We start from the raw sequence: 12,957 nt of genomic DNA on the forward strand, positions 1-12,957 counted from the left end.
CATTCTCGCTCGGGTGTAACGGAACCCGAGTTAAACGCCGAGGTAAACCGTCGTTAATGAAAACAGGGTCGCAGTAAGATTAACCATTTACTGTTCACTCTTCCACATTAACGTATGGTGAAAACTGTTGATAAAACAATACAAGATTGGTACAGTATTTGTTTCCTTCTAGATATCACATTTACATCGTGAATACTTGCAAAGGTAAAACTACAACAACTACATTACATTAAAGTGCAGCATACTGTCAGAATCTATCTACGCCATTGACTGCTTTAAATACACTTCAACACAAACTATCCCGACTCTTTAACTAACGAAAACATAAACCTTATCGACCGTGGTTACTTTTAACGGAATCAGCGTTAACATTTTAATTCAACATATCGATTATCTATGACTTACAGCGTTGCTTTCACTATGTTTCTGGTGCGTAGAAGACAACTTTTCTTGCGCTGGACTCGCACATGTCTGGCCCCCACCTTCCCGTCTTTCCCAAACCGGTATTTTCCCACAGGACGTGGCGAAACTGGATGTGACGTCATCGCATGCTGCGATATATTATAGACAACGAATTTACTTAAACAATCCTAACTTTAACTAAAAAATGTTAACACACGAATTACTAAGCGAAAATATTATAAACTAAATAACTGCCATAAAGGCAGCACATGGCCCTTCTAGTCTGTGCCGAACGCTTACTCTCACCTAGTCCCTCCTACCAGCACTCAGCCCATAACCCTCCATTCCTTTCCTGTCCATATACCTATCCAATTTTTTTTTTAAATGACAAAATCAAACCTGCCTCTACCACTTCTACTGGAAGCTCGTTCCACACAGCTACCACTCTCTGAGTAAAGAAGTTCCCCCTCATGTTACCCTTAAACTTTTGTCCCTTAACTCTCAACTCATGTCCTCTTGTTTGAATCTCCCCTACTCTCAATGGAAAAAGCCTATCCACATCAACTCTTATCTATCCCCTCATAATTTTAAATATCTCTATCAAGTCCCCCCTCAACCTTCTACGCTCCAAAGAATAAAGACCTAACTTGTTCAACTTTTCGCTGTAACTTTGGTTCTGAAACCCAGGTAACATTCTAGTAAATCTCCTCTGTACTCTCTCTATTTTGTTGACATCTTTCCTATAATTCGGTGACCAGAACTGTACACAATACTCCAAATTTGGTCTCACCAATGCCTTGTACAATTTTAACATGACATCCCAACTCCTATACTTAGTGCTCTGATTTATAAAGGCCAGCGTACCAAAAGCTTTCTTCACCACCCTATCCACATGAGATTCCACCTTCAGGGAACTATGCACCATTATTCCTAGATCCCTCTGTTCTACTGCATTCCTCAATGTCCTACCATTTACCATGTATGTCCTATTTTGATTATTCCTACCAAAATGTAGCACCTCACACTTATCAGCATTAAACTCCATCTGCCATCATTCAGCCCACTCTTCTAACTGGCCTAAATCTCTCTGCAAGCTTTGAAAACCTACTTCATTATCCACTACTAAGACAAATACAGTTTGAAGTCCCATTCCAAACATATTTAACAAGTAAAGATGAATATTGTAGTTATGAATCTTGGATTTGTACAGAACTGGTTTTTCATATTCACTCTCTTGGCAGAGGAACTGCAGGCAAGACTTTTGACCTGCCTACACAAAGAACAAACTAATGTGAAAAATACCAAACATAGTCATTTGGATGTGAGAAAACAGAAAAAAAAAAAGTTGTCAACTGTTTAAATGAGTAAGATTAAAAACAAAAATTTACTGTATATTCATATTTTTCTTATAATCAGTAAAGCACGCTCAAACCATCTTTTGTTTATTCTGAGGGAAGAAAAACCATTTAATGTTTCCGGCCAGGGATCCTTCGACAGAACTGAGAAAAAAATAATCAAGTAGGTCTAGGTAGCAGTGGAAGAGGGCCACTACCCTTATATTCTGTTTGTTTTTGTTGATTATTGGCAGATAATCTCTATCTCTCTCTATCCTTCACCCTCCTTCCCTCCCCTTCCCCCCTCTCTCCCCTTCCCCCCCTCCCCCTTCCCTTTCCCCTCCCCCTCTCCCCCCTCTTTCCCCTCCCCCTCTCCTGTTCCCCCTCCCCTTCCCCCTCTCCTCCCCTCTCTCCTCCCCCTCTATCACCCTTACCCTCTCCCCCTCTCTCCCCCCTCCCCCCTCTCCCCTTCCCTCCCCTCCCTCTCCCCCTCTCTCCCCTGCCCCCTTCCCTCCTCTCCCCCTCTCCCGTTCCCCCTACACTCCCCTCCTTCCCCCTTTGCCTCCTCCCCTCCTTCCACCTCCCCTTTTCCCCTCCCCTCTCTCCCCATCCCCTCCCCTCCACCTCTCTCCCCTCCCTTCCCCCTCCCCCTCTCTCCCCTCCCCTTCCCCCTCCCCCTCTCTCCCCTCCCCCCCTCCCCCTCACCCCTTCTGCCCTCTTCCCCTTCCCCCTCTCCCCTTCCCCCTCTCCCCTTCCCCCTCTCTCCCCTTCCCCCTCTCTTCCCCCTCCCCCTCCCCCCTCCCCTTCTCCCCACCCCCCTCCTTTCTCTCTCTCTCTCTCTCTCTCTCTCTCTCTCTCTCTCTCTCTCTCTCTCTCTCTCTCTCTCTCTCTCTCTCTCTCTCTCTCTCTCTCTCTCTCTCTCTCTCTCTCTCTCTCTCTCTCCTCTCTCTCTCCTCTCTCCCTTCCTCTCCTTCCTCTCTCTCTCTCTCTCTCTCTCATCCAGAAGGCACTGACTTCCTTTGTGCATTATATTAATAAAAATGCATCACATCCCCGTTTTCACCATTTATGCTCCTTGGCTGGAGTATCTTTCTGCAAACTGCTTTAGGGGACTTCAATACATTAAGTGCATTATTTAAGTAGGTTTACACTTTAACATATTTCATCACTATGATTCCCTTTGCTCCTGAAAGCTCAGTTGAATAATTAGAATATAAATCTAAATAATATCCATTAAACCTAACTTTATTCACCAAAACCTTTATCTTGCAAACATCTCAGGATTTATGTGTACTGCACATGAATTCCATTTATGATTACTGTAGATATGGGTGACAATATGATGTATGGTACCATATTAAAGAATAACATGTTGAAGTTGCAATTGTCATCTAAATTCGATTACAGTTGTTTTTAGTCTAACAGCAATCAAGAGGTGAATTTTGGATGTTTTACCCATCCTAAGCAGAGCTGCCAGAATGACGTTGGTTAAATTTCTTAGAAACATAGAAAACCTACAGCACAATACAGGCCTTTCGGCCCACAAAGTTATGCTGAACATGTCACCACTTTAGAAATTACTGTTACCCATAGCCCCTCTATTTTGCTAAGCTCCGTGCACCTTTCCAAACGTCTCTTAAAAGACCCTATCGTATCCGCCTCCACCACTCTTAGATTTTTATAAATGACCTGGATGAAGGAGTTGAAGGGTGGTTTGCTGATGACACAAAGGTTGGCAGTGTTGTGGATAGTGTGGAGGGTTGTCAGAGGTTACAGTGGGACATTGATAGGATGCAGAACTGGGCTGAGAAGTGGCAGATGAGTGTGAAGTGATTCATTATAGCAGGTCAAATCTGAAGACAGAATATAATATAAATGGTAAGATTCTTGGCAATGTGGTGGGTCTGAGGGGTTGATGGACACTCAAAGCTGCTGTGCAGGTTGACATTGTTGTTAAGGCATATGGTGCGTTGGGATTGGGATCAACGGTGGGATTGAGTTTAAGAGCAGTGAGGTAATGTTATGGCTATATAAGACCTTAGTGAGACCCCACTTGAAGTATTGTGTTCAGTTCTGGTCAACTCACTACAGGAAAGATGTGGATACTATAGAGTACAGAGGAGATTTACAAGGATGTTGCCTGGATTGGAGGGCGTATCTTATGAGAATAGGTTTGAGTGAACTTGTCCTTTTCTCCTTGGAGCGATGGAAGATGAGAGGTGACCTGATACAGGTGTATAAGATGATGAGGGGCAATAGCCAGAGGCGCTTCTTCCCAGCGCTGAAATGGCTAATACGAGGAGGCATAGTTTTAAGGTGCTTGGAAATAGGTACCTTGGGGATGTCAGGGTTAAGTTTTTCCACACAGAGAGCAGTGGGTGCATTGAATGCACTGCCAGTGGCAGTAGTGGAAGTGGATACAAAGGGTCTTTTAAGAGCCTCTTAGGTGGGTACATGGAGCTTAGAAAAATAGAGGGCTATGTGCTAGGGAAATTCTAGGCAGTCTTTGGTGTAGGTTACATGGTTGGCTCACCATTGTGGGCTGAAGGGCCGGTAAAATACTGTAAATTTTTATGTTCTATGTCAACAATGTGAAGCAAATATTTTTGGATTGTTCACCAAACACTGTGTCATTTTAACTAAGTAGTGTCTTAGTGTGTGAATTTTCAAAAATGACTAGTTATGGTCGCGTTGCTCTTAAATTGCTCAGTCAAAATATCAATCTTTTAATATATCTTTGTATAGTATAGTCTTTCTCTAATAATTTCTAGATGCTAAGGAATCCATTATTTCCCAGTTGACAGATGAAGGCAAGGTAAGTTTTCAAAAAACATTATGCATTTGTTTGTAATGTTGTCTCAGTCAGAATTATTCTGATTTACATGTATCCCTTCAGAAAATGCAACTGATGTTGAAGAACCAACAGGAAGAGAATGTCAATCTTCAAAGTGAGATTGCATCACTGAAGGATGTAGTACAGAAATTACAGGTTAGAATGGCTTTCATCAAGGATATACTTTTGTTTCCCACATCTGTGTTTTAAGTACATTATGTACATTTGAAATGAATTGGTGTGTAATAGCATTTTATGTTTATTATCACAGACTCTAAATGACCAGCTAGATGCACAGTGTACTGAACTGAGTGGCACTCTGCGCTCTTTATCTGTGGAGAATGCTAAGCTTTTAAGAGAGCATCAGTCATATTTAAAGGTTAGAGATTGTAGAAGCAGAGATTTTACCATTGTATCATTACTCCTCTGTGCTGAATTTCTTCTTTAAATTTGTTCATCTATTATAAGAAATATTTTAATCTAAAATTTGAAAAGTACAATAGAATAAAAATTCTTGAAGAGGTGAACTGTTATATAGATAAATGTACTTCCAGTAAAAGTAGGGTATACAAGTTTTCATAATGTGGTAAGACACCTTATGACTTTTTACAATAATTTAGGCATAAAAGACAAAATTTAATAGCAATATCCATTCAGCGGCCACTTTATTAGGTACACCTACATGCTGACATGTTAATGCAAAAATCTACAGCAATTAACCAGTCATGTGACAGTAACTCAATGCACAAAAGCATGCAGACATGGTCAAGAGGTTCATTTGGTGTTCAGGACAAACATTAGAATGAGGAAGAAATGTGATCTTAGTGACTTTGACTGTGGTATGATTGTTGGTGGTTTTAAGTATCTCAGAAGCGCTGATCTCCTGGGATTTTCATGCACAATATTCTCTAGAGTTTACAGAGAATGGTGTGAAAACAAGAAACATCCAGTGAGTGGCAGTTCTGAGGGCAGAAAAGCCTTGTTATTGAGAGCAGTCAGAAAAGAATGGCCAAACTGGTTCAAGCTGGCAGAAAGGTGACAGTAATTCAAATAACCATGCATTATAATAGTGGTGCACAGAAGAGCATTTCTGAATGTACAACTTACTGAACCTTGAAGTGGATGGGCTACAGCAGCAGAAGATCATGATCATACGCTCAGTGGTCACTTTATAAGGTACAGGAGGTATATGTGTATAATATAGATTGGGTTTAATGAATATCATTCAGGTTTCTTTTGTTCTTATGTTAGTTTTAGTCATTCACATTTTAAGGAAGGGGAAGAAGTACAGGACTTTATGAGTATTTACAATAGCATAGCAACTTGTACATTTGATGGAACATTTGGGCAACACACAAAATACTGGAAGAACTTGCCATATCAGGTAGCATCTATGGAGGGTATAAACAGTTGATGTTTCAGGCCAAGACCCTTCATCAGGACAGAAAAGGAAGGGGGCAGAAGCCAGAATAAGAAGGTGGGGAAGGGGAAGAGGAAGTTGAGCACTTTCACCTTGTTCACCACAAAAGACAGGATCTCCTAGTAGTACCCATTTCAATTGACTTCCCATTCCCATTGTGACATGTCTGTCCATGGACTCCTCTAATGTCACCTTGAGGCTAAACTCAGGTTGGAGGAACAACATCCCATATTCCATATGGGTGGCCTCCAACCTGATGACGTGAGCATTGATGTCTCTAACTTTTGGTAATTACTCCCCCTCTCCCTTCCATTCCCTATTCTAGTTACCCTCTCACCCCTTCTGTTCTCCTCTCCTGTTCTTCACCTCTCTGTTTCCCCTTGTCTTTCCCTTTCTTCCATGGTCCTCTGTCCTCTCCTGTAGACTCCTTCTTCTTCAGCCCCTTACCTCTTCCAACAGTCACTTCCCAGTTCTTAATTCATACTCACCCCCCCCCCCCCAGCTCACCTCACCAATCACCTGCCAGCTTGTACTCCTTCCCCTCCCCCACCGCTTTATTCTGGGTTATGGCTTCTTTCCAGACCTGGTGAAGGGATCAGCCTGAAATGACAAATTTCCCTCCATTGATGTGCCTGACTTGCTGAGTTCCTCCAGTATTTTGTATGTGTTGTTCAAAATTTCTAGCATCTGCAGAATCTCTTGTGTTTATGATAAAAATTTTAAAGTGTGTTGAGATGTTTCAGAGGAGAATGATCCAGATGTAGGGTATAAGTGCTGAAAGCACAGGTCTCAGTTATTGTAGTGTATTAGGGTAATCATGTTTGGTGATGACATTGTTATGAATGGAGCCAAGTAATTGTCATAAAGGAGGAAGTAGGCAGCCAAAGCAAACCTGTGTTGTAAATGAGTTTAGTTCAGTTTACAATGAAGAACAAAGGGTTAACATGATGTTGAGGCTACATAGTTGTTTTATAGGACAAAAAAATATTGTTATACTTCTAATATTTAGCCAGAGAAAATATAACTCATCCAATAATGTCGAACAAACATGCATCCAATCTCCTAGTGGTGTATGTCAAGAAAAATAGAATCAGCTATTAACATAGGTGAAATCTAAGGACAATATTGCAAAGGACAGTGTTTCATTGCTTAACAGGTGTGGTCCTGTTATGCTCATGGGATTTAAGAGGTGATGAAGCAAAAGTAGCAAAAGTCATAGGTTAATTTATAGCGTTGCTCTGTCCACAATCATACAGGTAAGGGCAGAATGAATGGTGTGGTCCTGCCAACCTATATCATGGAGTATGGATGTATGGAAGGTAAGTGTGTTGACCTCATGAAAACTGCAGAGGGCTCATACAGGACTAAAATATTTTTAGTTTGATCTGTGTTTAGATTTACCACAAGATTTTATATATTTCTGCATTTGACTATACTTGTGTAATTTATTTGTAAAATGAAAACTTGATTAGTATGTAAACATTCTGCTTTCTGTTCTTTTCTCTATTATAATTAAAGCTAGTATTGTTGAATATTATGATTCAACAAATTTAAATTGTTGTCTTACCAATCAGTACATTTTCTTTGTTTCTTCTTATAGAAGGATGAACAAGAAAGAATGGAGGAAAAGTTGCATGAGCAGGAACTTTTACTGGATGCAGCCAGAGCACATATTTCAGCTAATCTACAGTGTGCATTGAATGAAAAACAAGAATTTAAAAAAGAGCTGTGAGTAGCAAATTAGTCTGATACAGGTGTCATGTACCCCATGACTGGGTTACCAAACCAGCAGAAATGGAATGATACGTCGGAGTTTGGTGGTACTGTAACTAAAAGTGTTTATTAGTTAGCTAAGTACTACAGTACACTAAAATGCAAATATACACGATTGTACATATAAAACAGGTTAGCAATGATATATACAGAAATGCGGAAATAGGAATCAAAACCAAGCTCTATCGAAGTCTAGGGGTAAATGAATAGTCTTATGATGGTGCAGAGTTCAGTTCAGTTTAAGTCGAGGTAGTTGCTGTGGTCATATTGGAGAGAGGGAGGAGAGGGAGGGGGAGGGAGGGAGAGGGGGAGAGAGAGAGAAGCAGTTGCAGCAGGCAAACCTTCCGTTGTCTTCTTGTTCTGTTGTGCTGTTGTGGTCACCGACTGCGTTCCCAGCCAGACTATTCTTCAGTGATGAGCGTGTCACCCAGGTGAGGATGCACACACACACACAAGCCCCCACTGGTCTGCCTTCACACACTGTGAGCCTCTGATTGATTCCCTCAAATTGATCCTTCAAGCCCCCACCTTCCTGTGGGTGCATAATACTCTTTCAGTGTCCCGTGGCGTGTATGCCTGTGTCTGAGCAGACCTACTTTTATCTCTCCTGCTGGGGTACCAGCCATCCATCAACTGACCATGTCCATGTCCATCACCTGGCACTGCCTTGCTGTGTCAGCAGGCAAAGTCCTTGGAAGTAAAGTAAACAATTATCAAAGAAGCCATAATACTAAATCATCTCTCTCTCTCTCTCTCTCTCATTATCAGCATCTGCAGCAGGAGGCCTCCCCCCTCTTCTTCTTTCTCTCTCGTTAGCAGCACAAACAGTGTCCAAAAGCCAGTATCATTCTCCCGCCATTTGAAAGTGGTTGTCCACAGAAAATATGAACCCTAGGGGTACCTAACACAGGTATATCATGATCTTAATCTGAATTGCTGTATTCAGAAGTTCTGCTGGGACTTCCGGTAAGATGGCGACTGTTTAGCTGCTCCGAACTTTTGCTCCGTCATTCTCCCTACCTTTGCACTATATGTCTCCATTCTTAAACCTTAGTTAGGTATTTTATTAGGTTTCTTTTACTTGCCTGCGAACACATTTATCTTATAATGTCTAACAAAAGTACTAAAACCGGGAAAAAGGAAACTTCTACGGCTTTGCCGGCTGACATTTTCGCTGCTTTGGAACAGCATCGACAAATATTTTAAAGGATTTTAGAACTTCTTTCAACCAGCTGGATGTCAAATTGGATCGGATCAACGCTAGAGTGGACGAACATGCTGAACATTTATCTCGCATCGACTCAACTTCTGAAGATTTAAAACGCCGTGTTCAATATCTCGAGACTCTCTGCTCCAGCCTGGAGCAGCAGAATTGTAAACTTTTTTCCAAAATGGTGGATCTTGAAAACCAGAGCAGACGTTGTAATCTACGAATTCTCGGTTTGCCAGAGGCCACCGAACAGGGCTCTCCCGTGAAATTTTTTTCCGATTTTCTCTGTGAGATTTTTGGGAAAGAATTTCTTCCGACTCCACCTGAGCTTGAAAGGGCACACAGGATCTACGTTCCCCGTGCAATTCTGGGTTCCCGCCCATGGCCGGTAATTTTGTGCTTTCATCAATACCAGGTGAAAAACCGTTTGATTATGGAGGCACGCCGCAGAGGTACTTTTGCTTTTCAAAATACAGTCATTCATTTTGTGGAGGATTTTGCCCCCCAGGTTCTGAAGATGCGTGCTGAGTTTAAAGGTGTAATGAAAGTGCTTTTTGATCGTGGTCTCAGACCCTCCCTTCAGAACCCAGCCGACCTTCGAATTACGCTAACTACTGGAGAATATAAGTGGTTTAAATCAGTGAAGGTTGCTGAGGCATTTGTTGGAAGTCTTCCGGCCATCCCGTCTTCTTAGGAACCCGGTCTGACCTTCTAAAATGGTGGATAAGTACCTCTCGTAGTAAAGCTATTTTTTCCGGACTCAGACTGTACTTGAATAAGTCAGACATTATCTATTGAACCTCTAAGGGCTGTAGACAATCTCTCCCTGGACCTGGTGCATTTTTTCTAAATAGATAATCCGAGTTTAATGTTTCCCTGCGGACGTTTAGATTGTACTTGTGTAATCTATTTTATTCTTGTATAACTTTATCTATAGAGATCTACAATTGACTTTAACTTGTTTTGGAGGTTTGGAGTTTTTATTGAAGGCCTCCCTGTTGGTTGATTTAAGTTTTGCCTTTTTTTTCCTGTAAATGGTTGATAAGTACTCTCTTTGAATCTATAATTTCCCTCTTTTCTCCCTCCCCTTTTTTTTCTTTTGATCTTCTATAATTTTTCACGGGTAGGTTAGTTTTGGTTTTCTTTTGATTTTCTTTGTATTAAATCTTATACTTCCGCTGAAGTTGTTCCTATTTGTTATTATGTTTTCTAGTGCATAAACTAGTTACCATCTGCTATAGCATTTATACGGAACTGTTGTTAATGACACAGAACTGGAAGTCGTACTTGGGTTAATTTTTTTGGTAGCCGTCTAGTTTTGGGTTGCGAGGGTGGGGTGGATTCTCCAGTTCCAACACTACTCACTGTTTCCTTTGCTTTCTTTTGTTAACTCAGGACATGTTTCTGTTTTGATTCTACGAATCTATGTTTACATTTTTGCTCCCAGACTGTTATTGTACTGCTTGACTTTTTATATGCCTGCTGCCTTCTACGCACTAACAATTGATAATGGTTAATACACTTAAATTTGTGAGCTGGAATGTAAAGGGATTGAATCACCCTGTTAAAAGAAGGAAGGTCTTCTCACATATTAAACAACTCAAAGCTGACATTGCTTTCCTTCAAGAAACTCATATTCGTTGTTTTGATAACTCCCGGCTTCTGTCAAAGTGGGCGGGTCAGCATTTTCATTCATCCTTTGCCGCCAAAGCTACGGGGGTCTCCATCCTTATTAATTCAAATATTCCTTTTGAACTCCATAATAAGATATCTGATACAAATGGCTGTTTTATTATTGTTTCTGGTAAACTATATAATACTAAATTTGTACTAGCAAACCTGTATGCCCCCAATTTTGATTATGTTAATTTTTTTGAATGTTTTTTCTCCTCACTACCAGACTTAAACTCATACCCTCTTATACTGGGTGGTGATTTCAATTGTTGGTTAGATCCTAATTTGGATCGATCATCCTCTGTTACTAGACCACCTACTAAATCTGCCTTAGCTATTCAATCGTTTCTCTCTAATTATGGTATCTCTGATATATGGAGTTTCCTTCATCCTACTGAGAGAGATTATTCTTTTTTTTCACATGTTCACCATACCTTTACTAGAATTGACTACTTCTTACTTGATAATCAACTCATTCCATTTGTCTATTCTTGTGATTATCAGAGTATACTGATTTCTGACCATGCCCCAATTACTCTGTCATTAAATTTTCCTGGTCTCCCTCAGAGGAATAAACACTGGCAGTTTGATTCGACTTTATTATTGGATGATGGTTTTCTAAAATTTATTAAGGATCAGATAACCTTTTATTTTAACACCAATACATCACCTGAAGTGTCATCCCTGATTGTCTGGGATGCCATGAAAGCATATTTGAGGGGCCAAATAATCTCCTATACAGCAAATCTTAATAGAAAGTCCTGTGCAGATCGATTAGACCTCATTAATCAGATTAAAGAATTGGATCAACTGTATGCTCAAACTAAGAATCCTGAACTATACAAGAAGCGTGTAGAACTTCAAACTAAATTTAATCTTCTGTCTACTCAACCTGTCGAACGCCAACTTCTTGAAGATAAGAGTCGCTTTTATATCCATGGTAACAAATCTGGTAAATTTCTAGCCAATCAGCTGAGGCGTTCCAAAGCCAAACAATATATTACAAAGATCCGGAAGGTGAATGGAGACTTTACATTGGATCACTTAGAAATCAATAACGCATTTAAATATTTCTATTCTCGACTTTATTCCTCTGAATCTTTGAATGACAATATCTCTGTTGATCATTTTTTAAATAATCTGAATATTCCTTCGCTTTCATCTGATTTTAAAGCCAAACTTAATGCGCCTATATCATCAGAAGAAATATCTTTTGCAATTTCTGCATTGTCTTCAGGGAAATCTCCTGGACCTGATGGGTTCCTCGTAGAATTTTATAAATCATTCTCTTCACTTCTCTCTCCTCAGTTACTCTCAGTATTATCTGACTCGTTTAATTACGGCCAATTGCCACCCTCTTATAATGAGGCATCTATTATTCTTTTATTAAAAAAGGGTAAAGACCCAACAGAGTGTTCCTCGTATTGGCCGATTTCTTTGCTTAATGTTGATGTAAAAATTTTGGCCAAAGTTTTGGCTTATAGATTAGAAATTATTATTCCCTCTATTATTTCTGATGATCAAACTGGATTTATTAAAAACCGTCTCCCTTTTTTTAACATGCTGCGCTTATTTAACATTTTATATTCACCTCCAACTGGGATTCCTGAATGTGTTATTTCCCTCGATGCGGAGAAAGCATTTGATCGTATAGAGTGGAACTACCTTTTTGCAGTTTTAGAAAAATTTGACTTCGGTCAAAGTTTTATCTCTTGGATCAAATTGCTGTATTTGTGTCCTACTGCCTTTGTTTTAACTAATTTTCAGAAATCCCAGTTATTTAACCTCAAACACGGCACCTGTCAGGGATGCACTTTAGGTCCCTTTCTCTTTGATTTGGCTATAGAACCTTTGGCGATAGCATTTCGAAATTGTCCTGAACTGACTGGGATTTGGAGAGGGGGTGTTGAGCATAAAGTTTCTCTTTATGCTGATGACTTATTACTTTTTCTCTCAAATCCGTCTACATCCTTACCTCCAATGTTTTCACTTCTTGACCAGTTTAGCCAGCTCTCTGGATTTAAACTCAATTTACATAAGAGCGAACTTTTCCCAATTAATAAAGAAGCACAAGAATTAACATTTGGTGATCTCCCTTTTAAAGTACCGTAGATGTCGGATTATAAGCCGCTACTTTTTTCCCACATTTTGAACAGCTTTGAACACTGCGGCCTTTACTACGATGCGGCTAATGCATGATTTTTTTTCATGCCGCCAAAAACATTTTGCCTCGTAACAGTAGACCAATAAAATTGATGAGTAGTTCACAGAGGTCCAATGAAATTGTACGATAAATCAAGCGCACTTTCAC

General features: G+C 40.3%; 1 protein-coding gene across 2 annotated transcripts in view; it reads left to right on the forward strand.

Moving 5' to 3' along the window:
- LOC140725520 (coiled-coil domain-containing protein 150-like) overlaps window positions 1-12,957 on the forward strand; it is a 136,583-nt gene that overhangs the window by 32,834 nt on the left and 90,792 nt on the right. Inside the window, exons 6-9 of one of the 2 annotated variants that reach the window (XM_073041075.1) lie at window positions 4,508-4,551; window positions 4,633-4,725; window positions 4,841-4,948; window positions 7,590-7,717. In XM_073041075.1, coding sequence (XP_072897176.1) covers window positions 4,508-4,551; window positions 4,633-4,725; window positions 4,841-4,948; window positions 7,590-7,717 — 373 coding nt within the window. The remainder of the gene's footprint in view (window positions 1-4,507; window positions 4,552-4,632; window positions 4,726-4,840; window positions 4,949-7,589; window positions 7,718-12,957) is intronic. The other variant, XM_073041076.1, reaches the window with a different exon arrangement.

The sequence above is a fragment of the Hemitrygon akajei genome, chromosome 3 (genome assembly GCF_048418815.1).
Source record: "Hemitrygon akajei chromosome 3, sHemAka1.3, whole genome shotgun sequence".
In the NCBI taxonomy this organism is placed as follows: domain Eukaryota; kingdom Metazoa; phylum Chordata; class Chondrichthyes; order Myliobatiformes; family Dasyatidae; genus Hemitrygon; species Hemitrygon akajei.